This window comes from Mastomys coucha, unplaced genomic scaffold (assembly GCF_008632895.1).
Source record: "Mastomys coucha isolate ucsf_1 unplaced genomic scaffold, UCSF_Mcou_1 pScaffold21, whole genome shotgun sequence".
NCBI classification, from domain to species: domain Eukaryota; kingdom Metazoa; phylum Chordata; class Mammalia; order Rodentia; family Muridae; genus Mastomys; species Mastomys coucha.
Genome location: NW_022196904.1, coordinates 181,633,905 through 181,655,303, shown reverse-complemented (window position 1 = coordinate 181,655,303; position 21,399 = coordinate 181,633,905). Strand labels below are relative to the sequence as shown.

The following is a 21,399-nucleotide window of genomic DNA, read 5'->3' as shown; positions in this document are numbered from 1 at the left end:
AACATTTTGTACCATCTGATATCAACTTTTTGGATTCTTCTGCTTCCCAGAACAAAACCAACCAAGGAAGAATATGAGTGCTTTACTTTACATTGTGTTCATTTTGAGGCACGTAAGAATCCAGGGTAGGGACTGGAGATATGAGTCAGCCATTAATAATGATTACTGTTCTTCCAGAGGACCTAAGTTTGGTTCCTAATGCCCATGTCGGTTGTTTCATTACTACTTGATATTATAGCTCCAGGAAATGCAATGCCCTGTTTTGGCTCCTCTACACACGCACACACATGCGAGCACACATACACACACACACATACACACACACACACACTAAAACTAAAAATAATTTTTAAGGAAAAATAATCTAGAGTATGTTTTATTGATAGTTTTGAGAGTTCTTCCTAAATCATTTTTAATAAAATTTTCATTTAAAGTTGGTAATTGTGTGGCAGTGGGCTGAGGGTGCTCTTGAATAATAGTGGGCACTGGCCAATATGACATCAAGAGCGTGGACACATCCACAGCTCATCTCTGTGGGCCTTGGATAGATTTACTTTTCCTAGCTGGCAGGAATAAAGATCAGTGATTGAAGGATGACTGGGCTTCAGATTATTTACATTTCATGGTAGAATCTGGGACTCATTCTTTCAACATTAGATGCATTTGATTTGAAATATCTTCCTTAACAGTCAAGGCTAATCTTTGCCTGGCCCCAGATATGATTATAATTTTCAATTTGATGTGGGTCTGAAATATAAGCAGGAAAACTTTTTTTTTTACGTGTTTAGATACGCTGGTTTTGTGTTTATGTAAAAGGGTGACTTTTCAAATATAGTACACCTTTCATTTGTATTACATCAATAGTTTCTGAAATGTTTAGACTACTTGGAATGTTTTGCCATGATAAGTTGAGAATACTTTTACATATCTAACAAAATCTGTGATCCTGAAAAATACTATTGCATAAAAAAATTAGAAAACCTGAGATCTCTTCATGTTTTGGTTCTGTAATAAATGCTTGAGTTGATGTCATTTAAATCCTAAATACTTCTGCAGAACCAAAATAATGGACTTACCATATCATGTAGGTCATAAAAGTGTGTGATGGAATTTAAGGTTTCAGAATCACTAAAAGACATAAACTAATAGATGTGGAAAGACTGGGCTCTGTGACAAATATTTCAGTGAACATAATTCTGTGCAGGGCTTGCTTAGATTCTACATTGATTCTTTCACTTCTTATCACAAAGGAAAACATCAGCCACAAATCCAAATTATTCAAATTAATTATTCAAATTCTTTACCTTTAGTTTTAATCTCTAATGGCAAAATATGAAATTTGTGATTACTTATTTCATAAAAGGTTTATAATAATGTATAAGGGTACAGCTTGTAAATCTACAGCTCAGAGTGCAATGTTAAGTACTCAATATGCATTTAGTTATTATTCATTATCTGTTTGGACTTATGTGTAGTGCTTTTGTGTAAAGATGATGCAGGTCATGAAGATCTATCTGATGCTACTATGATGTTCGATCTTTCTACTCAGATCAGAAATGCCTGGATATTAGATGTCTATCGTATGATTACTAAGTAGCTTATAAAACTAAACCGATAAGTACACTTACTCTCAAGTTTATCTCACCAGGGTAACTGATATATGGATGCATTTACTTTCCATAGCAATATATGCATGTTCATTGAAAGTACTTATACATGCATATATATGGAGACCATGGGTAAACTTCAGGGGCCATTGCTCAAGAGCTATTGTCTGTCTTGTTTTTGGAGACAGGATCTCTCACTCATCTGGAGCTTATCAAATTTAGTGTCGTTGGCTTGTCAGTGAGCCCCAGTATCTTCCTGTCTCTACATCTTCAGCTCTGAGATTTCCAGAATAAATCACCACATTATACATTTTTACATGTGTTCTGAGGATTCAACTCAGATCTTCATTTTTGCAAGTAATCACTTTACTGTCTGAGCTATCTTCCCAGCCCCATAGCTATATTTTAAGGTAATGTAATACATGCAAAATAGATAATATATATTATAACTTAGTGGGTCCTAATACCTGCAATATTTACAGTACATAATTATCCTTACCCAACACAAACTCCTCAACTCCAGAAGGTTCTTTTTCTCCATTTCCACACCTCCAAATGCAAAAATCCAAGGTAACATTTCTCAAATTAGACTTCCTGGCAATAGGGGACTTTTTGGGGTAGCTTGTTAAACTCAGGTTAGTGATGTTGCTTGAATATCTGTTAGTTCCTATGAAGTAATTGCAGTGGAGTCGAGAGGTGGGGAGAAGTAAGCTTAAATGCACTCTGCTTTCCAATAGAAGGTAGAGAGGTCAGATAAGTAGAGTACAAAACTTAATAGACTAAAAAGTGACTAAGGAGGAGTTCAGATGAGTTACCTGGGGAACAACAGGGAATGCTGTTCTACACTACAGAAGAATGTGACAGAGTTCAATGAAGGAAGAGACATGTAAGTCCAGCTTTAAGGTATAGGTATATAAATGAACTGTGGTAGAAAGAAGGGTGAAACTATAAATATGAACCAGCCCTACATTGAAAGAAGGGACTCTGCTAATACAGAAAACTATGAACATTGGCAGTGACAGCACCATGCAGAAGAGCCCGAAGTGCCCCAGAAGAACAAAGAACACTGGTTAATTGGCAGGGTCAGGAGAGGCATCACAGGGAAAAATGGCTATGAAGTGGAAACTCCAAGGGTGAGAAGAAATACAGATCTTCTGCCCTCTGCAAAATTATTGGCTTGTCTGCTTAACAGTGGATATTATATTTCTAAAGGCATGGTGGTATGAAAGAGGAATCAATGTCAATTTATCTACACTAATATAAAACATTCTAAATAAGCAGAAACTGCACTTGCCTACTCTAGAAGATGGAAATAGATGTAGATTGTGGGGCACAGAGAGAAGGTAACAGGTTTACAATTAATTGTGTGTATTTATGTTTGCATGCATGTGTGTAAAATAGAAGTAATTGTCAATGATCTAACTAAGAATAATATTTCCAGAGTGCTGGAGAGATGGCTCAGTGGTTCAGAGTTCATAATGTTCTTAAAGGGGATGAGATTCAGTTCCAAGGACCCACACTGGACAGCTCACAACTGCCTATAAGTCCAGTTCCAAGGGACCCAATGCTCTCTTCTAGACTCCATGATCACTTGTTCAAACACACATGGATACACATACACACACACACACACACACACACACACACACACACAAACTAAAAGAAAATCAGTCTTACAAAAACAATAATGTTTCTACCCCTTCTTGAACTAGACAGTTCTGCTTAAATTTCTTTGATTTCCTTGTTTTAAACCCATATAGTCAAGTGTATGTATAAGTGTTACTGATTTTCTTCCACAAAAAATTAAAAAAAAAAACTGTCACTAATGCCAGAGATACTAGTGACAATTACCTTTAATATTCTCTGCATTATGGCAAATCTATAGCAGAAAAATCACTGGTATTTTATACTATATATTATAGGGCCATATTTTCCTCAGAGCAATGTGTATGCAAGCCTAATGGAATACATCAAGCTAGCTTACCTATCCCACTGTAAATCATCAGAAACATAAACATCTCAATTTGAAGATGTATCTAGAAGTATTAGGCATAGGAAACCCAGCTAGACAAGAAGTTTTAAAATGCATTAGCATATAAGCACCCTTCCTTTCATTAAAAAATCTTTTTATGCGCTGTTACAAATTATGTTAAATGTATTTTAGCAGCCATATCTTCATATTGAATTATATAACCTCCCTTAAACTCATTATTTAACCCCCTGAGCTAAGTCTGCAAGTTAACTTAAGCTCAGCGAGTCTGAGAAACAGAGGAAAATTTGTTCAGTTCAGAATGCACCATAACATCTGAACAGAACATTTAAATTATACGTTTAGGCTGACAGCAACTGTATTTCATGGAGGAATCCTTAGAAAGCAGGAGACAGTCTCCTTCAGCCCCACGTCATCGTTTGATGTAGATTGCCTATTATATTCTTGAGGTATTATGAAAAATGGATTTGGAGGTATTTTTTTTGACAGTGGGTAGGCTAATGGAATCTGGTGACTGTATTTAAAATGTGCAGGGGTTTGTTATAACATGGTAATAGAAATATCAATTGCACTGACAGGTTAAAAAAATCTGTCAATGAATGATAATGAAGTTATTTAAATGTCGACTCACTTGCAAACATTTTCCAAACCCTAAATTATTCTCACTGCTTTAACCTCATGCATCCTAAGTTATTAAGAAGCAGATTCTGCAAGGCAGCCAATGAGCCTTTGACTTTGCAAACTATTTTTATGCCACCAAATGCACAAGGAACAATGAAAATGGCTGTTCTTAATGATTTTAGGGAAGAAACAAAATACAGATGTCACAGCTGCAGGATTTAGAGGTAAACACTGTTCCGCTTTCGTGACATCTTATTGGCAATGATTTGAGTAATGTCCGGATGCTTCCTGTCCTCCAGCCTGACTTGGAAACTCAAGCCATTGCTTTGTGACCTTGGCAGTATTACTCTGTTCCTTTCATCTTCAGGAGTTGTGCTGTAGAGAAGTCAAGGTTACTTGGGTATATCTTAAGGTTTGTTGACAGAACAGCTAAGAGTTTGTCCGTTAAACTTCATGCATCATCTGCCACTCACTTGAGGAAAGCACCTGATAGATGCCCACACTGTCTTGGGGAACAAAAACTTACAGGCGAACAAACATGTTGAACATTGTCCAAGAGCTTAGTCGTCAGGAAGCAAGTGTGGAGGGGGTAGGGTGGGGGACTTCATTTTAAATCACAGAGCTTTGCAGTTGCCCCCCTTCCTAAAAACAAATGAGGAGAAGACTCAAAAGATTTGCTTTGCTCTGTGGATACTCTTTACAGAAGTGACGATTCAGAGAAAATTTTGTCCTCTTAGATGGTAAGTCAGTCCAATAGGCCTGGGGAATTATAATTTGTAAGTGTACAAACCCATGGGCAGATACTTTCCCAGGGAAAAATGCCGAATTTTGGACATTAGACCTGAACTTAAGAATTTCTGAGCACTCTAGTGGCCCAGTATGAGAATGAAGAGATGAAGGTAGGGGGATGCTTACACTCTCATGAATTTTACTTTCGTGGGCTCCAGCATCTCCTTACAGTGAATAGCAGAGAAAGATATTTGTATCTTTGCATTTCCAAAAAAGAAACAGAAAAATATCAGTCTCAAAATTTACCAGCACATTCTGTTATTTTGCTTTAAATATTTCACATAATTTGTTTCATTTCTCTTAAAACATTTATTACAGTGTATTAGTTATATATGATAATGATTTTTGAGAATTTTATAAGTGTGAACAATGTATTTTGATCCAACTCTTCCTAGACACCTTTGCTCACACTGTGTCACTGTCTGAGCTGCAATTTCATCAATTCATGTTCTTTTATAAAATGCCCAACTCACCAAGTCCCACTAGTGCTGCCTGGGTGCCTATAGAATAGGGCCATCCACTGGAACAGAGACAACTTTCTAGGAAGTACACTTTAGCACAAAAATGACTTTCCCAAGTCTAGAAGGCATCAGCTCCCAATAGAGCCTTGGCTAAGGTAGAGACAGATGAGCTTCTCTCCCGTGCATGTTGAGATTCTAATGGGACTGATCTTGTGCAGGTCTTGTGAAGACAACCACAGCTTCTATGCTACCATGAACTCCTGAATACAATGACCCTGTTGTGTCACAAGCAGTGTCTTCATTGTGGCATTTCTTAGAAGTATGGCATTCTACTCTTACCAAAACCTCATCTCTAAAAGATCTAAGTTTAGGCTAACCAGCTGAGAACTTGTGAGATCCAAACAACCTGAGTCAGAGAGAGGTACACCATTCTCTCCCACTCTTGCCATTTGTCTGACCTAAGCACAAAAAAGACTGAGATATAGTGCTAAGTTCATAGTGTAAGTGCATGCTAGCCTGTGGCGTCTAGCCTTTGTTATCTTGCCTAAGCTCTAGAACAGAGCGCTACCAGTCACTGAGCTACCAGCTCTGTCCAGTGAGTATTGGATCCTCATAAAGTTGTTCAATTTCAACTTGCCTTATTGGTAAAATTGCTGGGTGTCCTGACCCCTGTCTCCCAGGCATAATCAGATAGTGTGGCCAATGGCCATCCCATCCAAAAAAATTCACATGGCTGGTTGGCATTATCTCCTGCTGTTGTTCATCTGTCTCCTCTCCCTGTTCTCCTATATCTGCTAGCTTGCCTGCAGGAACCCGGAAGTCTTGCTTATTCAGCCCTGCTCATTGGCCACTAGTATCTTTACTGACAGATCAAAAATCAGTTGGGGAACAGGACCTTAGCATCACAACTATCCCTACCCAAAGAATCCTAGCCTAGAATATGTCCATCCTGCCCTATATTATCAGCATATTTCTCAAGGCCTGTCAGCCATAGTGTCTTCAATACTTACTGTCTATGAGCCTGAAATGCAAGAAGAAGATAAAACGAGAAAGAAGACAAAAGTAAAACCAACAAAATTTTGCAAAAAAAAATATACTTAACTTTCTGAGTGCTTTATTAGTAAAAATAGATAAAATCGGTGTAAATATAGGACTATGACAAGGACTCAAAAAGAATGGCCCAGGGTTTGAAAAAAAAGCCTAGAGAACAAATGCAACAGAGTGAATATTAACACTGACAGACTCATTTCCTGAAAATCTCCAGTTAAAACTTCAGAAACCTAAAACCAAATGAAAAAGTAAGATTGGAAAACCAATCCAACTAACTAACTCTTAACATCTAAGTACTGTGGGACAATTGTGGGCACACAACATACATGCCACGAGGATACCAAAAAGGAAAGAAAACGAGAAACAACAACAAGACCAAACCAAAAGTATAAGTTAACAAAGAACATCGTTAGACTTTAGAACCAAAATGGGACAATTCTCCAAGAAAGGAAAACTGCACCTTCCTAGTATCTTCTTCAACCTGGATAAAACAGAAGATAAAGAAAAATATTGGTAAAAAGTAGTTAAGAAAGCTACCTCATCTAAAGAAAGTGATGATAATTCTCTAATCCATGCAAACAGGAGGACAGTACAAGGAAATATTTAATGTACTGAGGAAGGAATACAAGCAACTTGGGATTCTATACCCTGCCCAATTGCCCTTTGAAGAGGAATGAGATATAAGGATTGCCTCCAGTAGGCAAAAATTGTGGTGTTTTGCTTGTATTTGTTAGTAATGTAGCCTGAAGGACAGGTATAGGTCAAATTATAGATCAAAAAAATAAAAATCATCAGAGCATGAGCCAGTGAAAATTCAATTTTCATTCCTTTCCCTTTTTACTAATGTTTAACAGATATCAGATTACCATAATGTTACATTGCATTTTAGGGGAAATCTTTACATACATGTATGTAAACATACCTATGTACAAGTTAGTGATGTCAATGATAGTATTATCCAGTGCTTGTGACAGTCACATGTCAGGGCAGTGTTATAGATAGCAGACTTGAGTTAGTTGTAAATTCATATTAAAATTATAACTTCAAAATTACCTGCATAGTGCAGGAGAGATGGATCCTCAGTTATGAGATCTTACTGATTGTAGCAAGGACCTAAGTATGGTTCTAGCACCAGCTTCAGGTGGCTTACAGTGCCTGTAACTTCAGAGTGATGCTTCAGAGTGATGCTTCTAGCCTCCACAGGCAATTGCACACACACGTCATATTCATGCCCACAAATACAAAAACTCACAAACACATACATACACACAATTTCACACATATTTAAAAATAATGGAAATAATTAAATCCATAGACTGCAAAAGGAGAGGAATGTAAAGCCACACTAAACACTAATAATAACTGCGAAATATAGAAAACACGTGAGACAGAAAACTCAGAGCAGAGAACAAGGATGCAAAACAAGCAGAGATACGTGACAAGTACAGAGATGCTGAACCAAGTGTTAATAGCCATGCTGTGTTAATATTCTGAATATGACAATGAGGCAATACTGTCCTTCCAAACACCAAGAGTCATCCTCACTCCACCATAAGAAAATGGTCTCACATACATAACAGCTTGTATAAACTAAACATAAATTTCACTTTCTCCTATGTCACTGAGTTTCTGCTCTCATTTTTCTAAATTGATTGCTTTCAGTGGCCATACGGGGAATCCAGGCCTTAGCCGATATCATGCAATCTGGAGGCAGCTTCCGATTCTATTCCTTTTGGTAAGAAATGCTGAAGAAGACTCTCCCCATGTAGAGCAGCTTTTTCTCTAGCTTTTGATAGAGGCAGGCTCTGGAGACTCAGCCCCCCCTTCCCAGCTCATTGGCTTTGGTTGACTTACAGTCTGCTTCCCTTGTCTTTGTCACATGTGATTAATATCCCTGTTCAGCTTAGAGAATTCTGGATGTGAAGAGCTTGGGTCACACTGTTAGCACTCAACCAAGTCTGATTTTATAATCTTATGTGTTATAGTTCTTAAGCATGGCAGTCTATTCTGCAATGGAACTTAGACAAACACATTAAAGTTGCCAGGCGTGGTGCCATGTGCATTTAATCCTGGCACTTGGAAGGCAAAGGAGTAGGATGGTGGAACATCTCTGTGAGTTCAGGGTAATTCTGTTCTACTTAGTGAGTTGTAGGCCTGGGATTACTACAAAGTGGTGCTTTGCCTCAGTCAGAATCTCCTTCTCCCTCTCCCCCTACCTCTCTCTCTCCCTCTCCCTCTCCCTCTCGCCCTCCCTTACCCTCTCCCTCTTCCTCTCCAACCTCTCCCTCTCCCTCTCCCTTTCCACCCTCTCCCTCTTCCTTTCTCTTCTCCTTTCCCTTTCTCTCTCCATCCCTCCTTCTCCCTCCCTCCTCCTATCTCTCTCCTTTTTCTCCCTCTCTTCATAAATGTCTAGGTATAACATTAAATAAAAATATTTTTCAGTGATTAAGACTGCCCTTCAGGGTATACGTCATGGGCATTGGTAAACATTGGCTAAAGAATACAGAAAACAATCAAGGAGAATCACTTCTGAAAATGAATAAGGAATGTTATTATTTCGAGGTTGCTCATACGTGTTTGCCATTTTTACTAAGTATTTTAGGGATTATTTTAGTTTAGGAATGATGCTGTGTTTATCTGTCAATCATTTCTTTCATCTCCTTCTTGTTGGTGCATGTCCTATTCTGCTCCTTCCTCCAAGCACCATGGAGAATGTTGTGGTCCTAAATATATCATAACCTCCTGGGAGTAGAGAGGATGCTACAAATGTGTTTTTTTTTTTTCTCTTCACACCAACTCATCTGAACTCTAGGTATAAGAAGGGACATACGTTCAAAATATTCAAAAAGTCACAAGTGAGACTTGTTGGAAGGATTAAAGATCAAAAGTAAAGTGTGGCAAGCTTTTATTTCATCTTGTGTCCATTTCTTTTCCTGGAATAAATTTTTTAAGCACAGGACAGCTTCTTTGGAACAGTATACTTACTGGAAAAAGTTATACTGTTTATTTCTTTTTTGCTATTTTTGTTACTTTGTCTTTTTTGCTACTTTGTTTTTTAAACTGAAGGTAGACTAATCTTCAAAAACGTCCTGCAGACAAAATTGCTTACTTCATAATATACTTTGAAAATGATACAACCTGGGAATCCAAGGCCACATATATTCTATCTTAGATATGTCTATGTATGATACCTACTTAAAAACCCTGTCTTTTTTACTTTTTTTAAAAAAATTATCTTCCTTTGTAGTTAGCAGAAGTTGACATTTCTGTTTTCAATTTTTTTATTAGATTTTTTTATTTACATGTCATATGATATCTCCTTTCCCAGTTTCCCCTTTGAAAAAAATAAAATAAAATAAAAACCAAAAATTAAAACAAACAAAAAAATCCTGTTCTCTCTCCCCTCCCCCTGCTCACTAACCTACCCTCTTTTTTCAAATTTTACTTGTTTAATTTTTTTTATTATCCTTCTTTCATTATAAAACCAATTTCATAGTTGTTGCTTTAGTTCTTTTTGGAGAGTATTGTGTTCCCAAAGGGTGATATGTAGAACACTAATCACATTTTATATCACTTGCGAATGTGTTCTGTAATCAAATAAATTTAGAAAAGGCTACAAGTAAAGGGGTTAGTGTATATTAGATTAATAAAAATTTTTGAATTTTTTTAATGCAAAGAAACATTGAATTTTGCCTACTCAAGCATTTCCAAACACTTTGATCTTGAAAACTATCCTCTTTGCCAGGTTTAGAGACATCATTTAACAAATATAACAGCAGCTACAATGGCTTATAACCAACTTGCTGCTGAACCTCTCTGTCTTCTTTAGCCACCCTTGGTCCATTTTTTTCAGGGTACTCCACTTCTGTAAATGTCTCTATGGAGAAAATAGGGCCATGAATCTAACGGTCACCAGGGATTCTCTTCCAGGGAACAGAACTATACAGTCTCCCTAGTGGGATGCAAGCTGCTCTTGCACAGGCATTGATCAAGCCGCACCTGTAGTAATCTTGATGCTTGAACAAGGTTTTGAGGATCTTTGCTATTACACCCTAAATCTCTACTGACGAGTGAGGAAAACCAGAGTGCGCCTAGCTGAGAAGCCGTGGTGGAAAGGCTAGAGGGGCAGCGGCTCTGACAGCAGTGCACTAACCATCCACCAGCTGGACTGCAAGCGTTTAATGTGTTCACTCCTGGACTGGCATGCCGGGGGTAGCTCCACCCATGACACCTGCCGATACTTTCAGTACCTTTGCAAACCACGTGCCAAAAAGCTATACCTTTGGAAGGGAGAAATGCATTCATTATTATGTATTTTTATAACAATTGATTGTTACAAGGTCGTTATATTTAGACTACCAGAACTGGGAACAGGGAATGAATTTTGAATCTCTTTTTGAGCTTTGGATAAATGAGCTGTTAGAGGACCTTGGCCCTGTGAAGGTTCTATGCCCCAGTGTAGGGGAATGCCAGGGCCAGAAAGTGGGAGAGGGTGGGGTGGCAGGCATGGGGAGGGGGGAGGCAACAGGGGTTTGTTTTTGTTTGTTTTTTTTGTTTTTTGGAGGGGAAACTGGGAAAGGAGAAATTCGCATGTAAATAAAGAAAATATCTAAAAAAAAAAAAAAAAAAAAAAAAAAAAAAAAAAAAAAAAAGAAATCAGAGAGAAGGGCTGGAGAGATGGCTCAGTGGTTAAAAGCACTGATTGCTCTTCTGAAGGTCCTGAGTTCAAATCCAAGTAACCACATGGTGGCTCACAACCCCTGTAATGAGATCTAATGCCCTCTTCTGGTGTGTCTGAAGACAGCCTCAGTGCACTTAGGTATAATAATAAATAAATCAGTTTTATAGATTTATTTTAAAAAAAGAAATCAGGGAGAAATAATAGCAGATACCTTACAAGATCTAGGCCCCACCAAAAAGGAGATATTATAAAGAAAATGTGCCCATTAAAGCTGTATAAACTCTGAACAATATTTGCTAATGTAAATATGTGCTGCTCAGTCCATTACATCTTTCCACATTCACAGACACACACACACACATACACACACACACATTCACAAGCACACACAAGCATGAATGTGCATATGCACAAATGCACAGACATACATGCATAAACATAGGCACATAAAAACACTAATACATCTATGTACACATTCACATGTACACATGTGTGCCATCCAAGTATCTGTACTTGCTTTAGCAGATGATTTTTATAAAACCAATCCTACTTTGCTGTTGTAGAAAAATTTGGTTCTGGAATTGTTCAAACAAACAAACAAAAAACAACAACAAAAACCCCTCTTCATTTCACCCATTATATATGTCTTCCACCTCTCTAGGCTCCTATGCCAGTACTTTACAAGAGCATTTGCGTCTCCTATTCATCTCCAGTGAAGTCCTATATTTTCATCCATCACTAGGTGAGATTTACTAATGTACCAGCAGGGCACATTTCATCTTTCTCTCACCAGCTCCCAGAGAGATTCTGTATGTTTGTTTGTTCTTGAACATAAAATATTGTTCAGACAATAATCTAATATTTTTCAAGCTTTGCTAATGTAAACCTGAATCACTCACTCTATTATGTCTCAAGTTAGGATAATAGTTAAACATGAACACACACACACACACACACACACACACACACACATACACACACACACACATGTGCATGCGTGCACATGCACAAGTTGGAAAAAGCTGACAAATCTAGAAGACAAGGAAATCTGAGTAGAGGAATGTCAGTTGAGGATGACTAGGAAGAGAGTTGGAAAGGCCAATCAATCATGGACTGGATGAGGAAAGAAATCCTGATACTTCTTTGAAAGTAGCAGTGTGTCTCTTCATACACAGTGAGAATTTGGGGATAAAAATGGATTGGTGTGAGAGGAATATAACAAGATATGTTTTTGTGTTTTGTGAGTGAGTTCTGAAGCCTGGCCTGGCGTCTTTGCTGTCAAGGGGATGCCTTGCCTGTCTGACTATGGAGGGCCAGACACTTGTCCTGAATAGACCCAGTTATGTATTGTGTTTGGGTAGGCACAGTTCTAGTCCCTGAGATTCTCCCTTCTTCCCCTTTCTAAGTCATGTTCTTTCAAAACATGCAGATTCTTTCAAGTCATGTTGGTTAATGCTCATTGTTCCATGTGGTGGAAGTCTATGTCCTATAAATTTCTGGGCTTCTGGTACCATCTGTGTAATATGTTCATATGAAATGTCCTGCATACAAAGTCAGAATAAACTTTTGATTCTAGCGATGCCTTTAAAGAGCTTTATGGATTTGGTACCTAGGCTGCAATAGACACTTTGTGTGCTATATGTGTACACACATGTGCATGTACACATGAAGGCAGCAACATCATGTGTCTTCTCAATTGCTTTCCATCTTGTTTTAGTGTGGGTTTGTGCAGTCTGTGCATGTATGCATGTGTGTCCATTATGCAGGTATGTATGCATGTGTGAGCATGTTAAAGCTAGACATTAACACTGTAGGTTTTCCTTGGTCACTCGCCACCATATTTTTTGAGGCAGAGTCTCTTACTGAACGTGGAGCTAACTTCATTTACCCTGGATAGACAGAAACTCCTGGGACCTACCTGGCCTTGCATATGTTCTGGAGGTAACATTGATGCCATCATGATTGTGTGGCAGTCACCTTGCTGACTGAACATCTCCCTAGTGTCCAGACTTGGTCCTGAGCATATGAGAGTGAGGCAGTTATCGCAGAGCTCGTCACTCTCACTTGCCTCTTGCAGCTCATCAACATGGAAAATAAATTAAAGCAACATTGCTTTCCTTTGCAAGTTAAAACAACCTTATTCTCTAAGTAGTATCTGTATGTATCACAATCATTGCTCATAACACATTGTGCCTATTTACCTTTTCTCATTTCGATGAGCTGAGAAGTACTTGAGAAGGACTGTGTGCTGTGTCCTGCTACTGAGCATACAGTCTGCTGGGTTTCATTAGCTCCACAAATATGGGTAACACCGTGGATTTCACTATAACCTCCTTTGTGAAAAAGGGAGGCTGAGAGAAAAATGATAGAGCTATAGTCTTCAGTAATGATTTTTTAAAAGGTGAAGTAAAATGAACGCAACCTAGAGCAGAGGGCTAGAACCTGGATTAAGATGCTCAATAGTCCATTCATCACTTATCTTGTTGGCATAGGTCATGTTGGTTTTATCCATCACTTTATTCAAACTTAGATAGCCCCTACAGTGCTGTGCTATCTCAGGATGATGACATGGACTTAAAAATTTAGACTACAAAGTAGACCTACATTAAAAAGTCAATTAAACCTGATTTATTTCATCTGAATTAGTAGTGTGTTGATAAGCGGTTACATACTGACAGGACTTTAAAGAACCTCAGGGCCGAGAGTTGATGCCCTCCTAACTCACGAAGCTTAGGACCAGCAAAGGCATCAGGAAGAGTGTGAGATTTTACTTGTTCAGAAGACACTTCCTTGTTTTTAAATAATGGACAGAGACTGAATGACCTTGGTGGGAAGTAGCAATCCATATATCCTATGAGTCATGAATTAAAACATAGTTTGCAGATGAATCAGGACACCCTGGTTTTACACTGTGTCAGGGATAAAGCAAAAGTTTAGAAACGTCATATCTAACTAAAAATGCTTTTATTTTTGTGGTCAATTCAAAGGGTGTCTTCATTTCTTAATCTTTGTGAATTAATCTCATCCATTATGGAAAGTGCATACTTTAAGGAGCAGTGGAGGGATGGCATTTTAATTTTTACCAATTCAATTTAAATGCAAATGTTAACCACTCACATGCTGCTGCTGTGTACATAATTAAGCATCATTATATACTGCATGAATCATTTAGAGGCCTCCTGAGAGCCATTCTACTATGTAAAGCATGCATTACACTGACAAGCAGCCAAATGACGTATATTTCTGTGCTCATTAAAGCTTCTTTTGAATTACAGGTCAACCGATTATGGGACAACCTATGAAAAGCTGAATGATAAGGTGGGGCTGAAGACAATTTTGAGCTATCTCTATGTGTGTCCAACTAACAAGCGTAAGGTAAGACATGGATATAGCTCACTACTGATTCGTGGCATAACTCCTTCTTGCTTTGGGTAAGCACATTTGCTACCTAAAACTGCATTAACATAAAGCTAGGATAGAGGTGCAAAAATAAGCTGATGAGTTTAAGGTGGCAAGACACCTGCCATCTCATGAGTTTTCAATTAGCAGCTGTGAACAGAGCGGGCTGAGGACTAGACCCATTACTGCAGTTTGAGAAAGGCAGCTGAAGGGCTGGGTCTTGCCTAAGGAGGCTACTACTGACTGTCCTGTAAACGTTCTTGCCTTGCCAGCCCCAAAACAGAAAGTCATAAGGAGGCAAATACAAGTGAATTTCAACACACATGCTAATTTTCCCCTTGACATGGAATACACAGAGTAGCTAGAGTTTCAGAGAAGGCATGATCCCATAGCAGTTAGTGAATTCTAGAAGTTCAGGCCATACTCCAACGCTGAGACAAAGGCATCACATGTGACAATGGAGCCTGCTAAGTAGGTGGCTTTAATCTGTCCACAGATCTGAGCTGTGAACTCCCTTAGGAAGTATCCTCCTTATTTAAGATGATAAAATTGGGGTTCAGGGAGAATAAACACTGTGCCTCTATCTGAGGGTTGCAGGTGGCAGTCTACTATATAGTCTATCCTTCCTCCTGGGCAATTGCAAATTTTCTACTGTTGTAGTCCTTTCTGGTTTTTCCTACTATGTGGAATGAACTTCTCTTCAGAAAGCTTTGGTCTGGGAAGAAAACCTTTGACTGTAATGACAAATGTCTCAAAGGTAGAGAAATATTATAACAACATATCTGCTTTATAAACTTGTATTATCACATCCCGAATCCTGTCATGTAAAGCCAATGCATAAGAGCCTTAGGTGAAGAAATAGCATCCACACTCTTCCAGAGGTCCTGAGTTCAAATCCCAGCAACCACATGGTGGCCACAACCATCTGTAATGGGATCTGATGCCCTCTTCTGGTGTGTCTGGAAACAGCTACAGTGTACTCATCTATGTAAAATAAATAAAATCTTAAAAAAAGAAAGAGCAAGAAATAGCATCCACCAATAACCCGCAAAGCACTGCCCATGATTGTTTCATCAGCTGTGTTCTGTTACCCTGACAAAACTGCTATGTAGGCTCTCTCATCTCGGAACTTCCATTGGATATTGATAGTAGGTTCAGTATTTCCTGTCTTCTGGTCTGCCATTTTCAACTTGAATATACTATCAAATGGATTAGGTGGGTCCCAAAAGTACCATCCTGTTTCCATGTCTCTTCTTAATCAGATCTCAATTGTCTTACCAACTACTCACATACTTCTGACATGTGTGATGTCTATAGTATTGTAAGTGCTCATGGAATTGCTGTTCCCTCTGGTGCCAATCCTGTCAAGATCTTCAGTAAGTGGAACTTTCCAGATGGACATGGACCTGAATCCAGGTAGCTTGAGTAAAACCCCATTTGAGCTCTATGCTGAAGAGATAACTACAGGAACTCACTTCATCGACCTGTGCAGTGTCCTCAAACTTAATGAGGGGTAATGAGAGCACTCGTCTCATGACCACTGTTATATGTCATATATGAAATTAGACATTGTTTTAAAGGCATGCACTACCATGACCAGCTCATTCATACGTTTTTACAACTTTATTGATATGGGTACACTGTAGCTGTCTACAGACACGCCAGAAGAGGGCATCAGATCCCATTACAGATGGTTGTGAGCCACCATGTGGTTGCTGGGAATTGAACTAAGACCTCTGGAAGAACAATCAGTGTTCTTAACTACTGAGCCATCTCTCCAGCCCTAGATTAGACATTTCAAGTCCTCAGCTCGGAGCAGTTCATCCTTAGTCAGTGTTTGTGCTTTATTTTCCTTTCTCACAGCCCTGCTCCTCCTGTTCATACAATTATAGGGAGTAACAGGAGTGATTATCCCCTATACTTAAGAGTGTCCAGGAGAACATTCTGTGATAATCAGAATTTTCTTCTAAGCTGTCTAGTACTTTAGACACGAGCAACCTCTGGCTGGTGAATATTCTAAATGTGGCTAATATAACTGAGGAACTAAATTTTCAACTTCATTTAACTTTAATTAACTTACATTTGCATAGTTGCATTTGGCTGAGGATTGCAGTAGCAGAGAGCACAGCTCAGTCTGAGTGCTGTGCCCTCAGCATTGCTTATTGACTCTTTACTTGACCATCATCAATAATCTCATCTAAACTACTTTGATCTGCTGTGTACAGCCTTGTGATGCGGAGCTGAACTACTAACCCTCAGTTTCGTTATGACATTTGGTTGTTTTTCTGGCTTTAAATTGATTCTCATCTCCTCTATTGATTTTAGTTCTAGTTCACATTTTGAGTAAATTTAATTTAACAATCAATAAACTGTATGTGAGGCAATGAAGTTTGAAGATAAAAGGAGAAATAAGGACAGAGAGACAGCTTAGTGGACAGAGGAGCTTGCTGTCGAACCTGACAGCTGGAACGCATGTGTTGGAGGGAAGAAGTGGTTGTGCTCAGACTTCCACAGTAGCACTATTCCACGAGTACAATCTTTACTAAGGAAAAGCCAGCGCCTCAAGCTCCGCCCCCAAATACACCATAATGGTAATTGCAATGTGATGGCTAAAGGAAGGACCCAGGAGTAAGACTCAGCAATTCCTCCCCTGTCTTGAATCTATTTCCCACTAGTAGTGGATTTGGCCAAGTCATTTTTATCTGTAACATGTTATATGAAAGATGGGAATTTCCAGCTGAAAGAACCCTTAGAACTGATCTTTTCCAGTGATAGTTTCTGCTTTATTGATGCTATTTGAAATGAACATCATTTTTAAGATTGCAATGCCAAATATTGATTGCAGTGATTTCTGTAGCTGATGGATACACGACGAAGATCCCCAGACCACCTCTGTTTTGAAGAGTCAGATTTTAAGAGTGTGTCTTTCCTGCCCAGATTGGCTACTGGAGGCAGGAGAATGGTTGAAGTGGGATACAAAGAACTATACAAAAGATTTCTATGAAATCAATTCTGTCAAATGCCATGGGGTGCATGGTTAGCTGGTACTGAGCACTTACTTTACACTAAGTGTTTGTACATGGGCATTTCGATGTTCTGAGCTGACTCGTGAGAAAACATATTTCCAGACAAACGGAAGTTGCTGTCCAGGCCTGTGAGAAAATGCCTTCTTTGGGATTGATGCTTCCGGGTGCAGAGTTGGTCCTGTAATGTTTGAACTACAATGTTCCTGAGGGGACCTAAGCCAAGGCATAGTTTCCTCTGCAGGTAAATGGAGCCTTCGAGGCCACTGTAGTTCTGGTAGACTTGGGACTTATTAGAAGATGTGGAATGTTTTTAGTGGTTCAAAACCAATACAGTTAGCATGGCAATGTGTCTCTGTATAGTTTTTCTGCTTTTGAAGAAAAATTGTCACTGATTTAATATAAACTTACTGATACGAAGATATTTGAACTAAAGAGAACCTGTGCAAAATCTTAAAATGTGAGTAACCTTACCCCCCCCAATATAACGTTGATGTAGAATGAAGAGGAGGAGACACAGCGGGCGCATCATCAACCTTCATTAATCACGGGGCAAAGGCTCTCCAGCTTACTTCAGTTCAGAATCTCTGAAACTCTCCAGTGAAAGGAGAACCATTTAAAGGATGATATTGAGTCCTTTGGCTCACCCGCATGCTATCTGACAATTTAGCTTCTCAAGTATCAGATTTTCCCTTGTGTGTTTCACATCAGTAGGAACAATTGAAACGAAGCGGACAACATCCGCATAACTGTCTGTGTTCCCATAAACCTGTTTGTCTTCACATTCTTGTGCTATTTTTAGCTGTTTGTGAGTACAAGCGCAGTTCTTTATTCATCATGTCTCAAACATTGGGCATCGAGCCAGCTTCACAGGCAGCTTGTTTAGGATGTCACTGGGATCACAGTGCAGAAAAAAAAAACCCAACAAAACATACCCCTCATTTATACTTTAAATTGATAATGAATGCCAATCTCTTTCTTGAGTTTGAGATGAATTACAATAAATTTCTTTAAATATGTCTGGCACAATAAAAATTGTCATGACATCATCCATTAGTCTAGAATACCTTGACTAAGAGACACAGAAATCCTTCCCCTATGTGTTATGTTGGCTCATTCAGACTTCCTTGTAGAACAAACTCTGTACTTTGTTTCTGATATATGAGATAGTCTCAAAAGAACAAGGCTGAGTGGATCCAAGTGCCAGAGGAGAGGTGAGGTAACTATTTCACATAGTGTGTCACAAAAGAACACTTCCATATGTCCAGTTCAAGATAAATCCCTTGGCTCATTTGTGCCTGTAGAGGTTTCTAGGCTATGCACACAGTCAGCTATGAGAAAGGATGACTTAACTCATACCTGAAAGGAATAGCTGTGATCCAGAGGTGGCTCGAAGAGCTGATATTCATGAATCAAAGGAAACGCAGAAGCAGTGTTGAAATCTCAGTCCCCCTTTAAATCCTCTGCCAAGTCTATTTGTGTTCTGAAGAAAAAGAAAAAGTCATTTTCCTTTGCTTGATTTGCCAGTGATGCTTGTCTTATTGTTCCCAACCAACTCTAGTTGCCCTCTCTTCAAAGATGTGTATAACATCCTCAGAGATTAAGGCTACAAAACCACATGGAAGCAAAGAGAGGGATGAAAGCGCGTTAATTTTTATCTTGCTTCAGTCAAATCATTTAGGTGTGATAATCTTGTGATCTCTGCGCAGTGTTTCTTGCAGGGAGTTAAAAAATACCATGACAGTGTTAGATTTTTATTTCTTGTGTCGCTTTTGAGTCTCTACTCCTTCTCTTTTCTGTTATCACGTCTTAATTAATATTATGCCTACTGAGAGACTCTCTAAGGCTTTCACCCTATAAATAGGACCCTTGTTCCTCAGCACACATTGATCATCCTTGCTAGTCTCTTGGTACCTGCCAGCATTAAATACTGTTTGCATTTTCTCCAGATGTTTAGGTTTTAATCATCATGCTGTATGCGGCACTTTCTAAATTAGCGTTTGATGATTGACTCTTTGAGTCTTTGTTACCCTGTGGGCCTACTTAATTATGTGTGTCATTTGTTCAAATGGTCTACATGCCATGTGTGTGACTTGGGGGTCAGGAAAGAGATGCGATCGGTGTGTGCTTCAAACTTATTGCTGAGGAAGTCGGGTTGAATCAGACCTTAAATGAAGGTCATTTCTAAAATCTACTCATTCATTTAATAGATCCAAAAATGGAGTCCCTAAGAGTTTAGCAACTTACATGCTCCAGGCAAAAGCAAAGCAAAGCAAAGATTGTGTGACCTTGAACAAGCCTGTTAAATGTCAGTTAAACTGTGCCTTAAAACTGTGCTGGAGAGTCTGACTAATCTCCCCTTTAGAACACAAACTCCCAAATAACATAAACAGCCACAATCAGCTCTCTGCCCTTCATCACGATGACATAGCTCTTGATGTACACAGTAGGTGCTCAGTAGATGACTAACGTGGGTACACAGTAGGCGCTCAGTAGATGACTGACGTGGGTACACTAGGTGCTCAGTAGATGACTAATGTGGGTACACAGTAGGCGCTCAGTAGATGACTGATGTGGGTACACAGTAGGTGCTCAGTAGATGACTAATGTGGGTATATACTAGGTGCTCAGTAGATGACTAATGTGGGTACACAGTAGGCGCTCAGTAGATGACTGACTAACGTGGGTTAAATCTTGGATTCAAGATGGAATTGGCAGAGCCTATGAAGACAGCCTTAACTAATTTCCCTTTCATGTGAATAAACAAGAAGAGCAGAGAATCCCCATAGGTTGTAGCCATTTCTAGGTCATGATGGACATGATGGATAATCGTATCTTTTCTAACTAAGAAGAACATGATGAATCTTTAAAATGCCAGGACTTTGCATAGCACTCTCTCCACATTATCTGGAGAGGCCAAGAGGAACTAGGGCATTGTGTAATACATCAAAGGGTGTATGTGACAGTTCTTGTGGTGAGTGCGCAATACTGGCTCACTTTACCCTAACTCCTTTATTGCCCTTTGAACACAAGCTCATCTATATTTCTCCAGTCTTCTAAAAATTGTACTTATTTCATTCATAAGGAAGTGCTATGCATGAACTCAGAGCAGAGTACAAGTAGCATTTTCAAAACTTCAATGAAAGTGACTTTATTTTAGTGAATAAGTATTTGCTAGCCCCCACCTAACCTGAGTTACCTTAGTTGAAGGTAAAACCATCTTTTTTTATTCCTCCTGGATACATCTGAGTGTTTATGCTGTTCTGGTCCATTGAACATTGTCCTGCTTTCTTCTGGAGCACTAAAAATACAAAATCCAAGAAAGCATGGTGTGTGTGTATGTGTGTGTGTGTGTGTGTTTGTGTGTGTGTGTTGCTCCTGTGAGTGATTTTTCAACAGTTATCCATGTAGGTTTTAAACGAGCTACATTATAGTTGCAGGATGTTCTCTTTGAAGCAGCAATATAGTGTCAGGAGACTCAGGCTCAAAGGAGCTACTGAACTCTGAATACCATAGATAGAAAGTAACACTCACAGGTATACACACACATGCATGTGTTCCTGCACACACACACACACACACACAACTAATCTTGAAAACCCCTGTCTCTGCAACAGCCACTATTTTGCATAATTAAAGCACCTTAGTAGGCATTAATGAATAAATATTCATAAAACAACTCTTTTTAATTTTAGCAGAGTATATTATACTTGAAGGTAAAACCATCTTTTTTTATTCCTCCTGGATACATCTGAGTGTTTATGCTGTTCTGGTCCAT

General features: G+C 38.9%; 1 protein-coding gene across 4 annotated transcripts in view; it reads left to right on the top strand.

Annotated features, from left to right (window-relative positions):
- Sorcs1 (sortilin related VPS10 domain containing receptor 1) overlaps positions 1-21,399 on the top strand; it is a 540,204-nt gene that overhangs the window by 272,631 nt on the left and 246,174 nt on the right. For all 4 annotated transcript variants that reach the window (XM_031390641.1, XM_031390645.1, XM_031390644.1 and 1 more), the window contains exon 3: positions 14,475-14,574. In XM_031390641.1, coding sequence (XP_031246501.1) covers positions 14,475-14,574 — 100 coding nt within the window. The remainder of the gene's footprint in view (positions 1-14,474; positions 14,575-21,399) is intronic.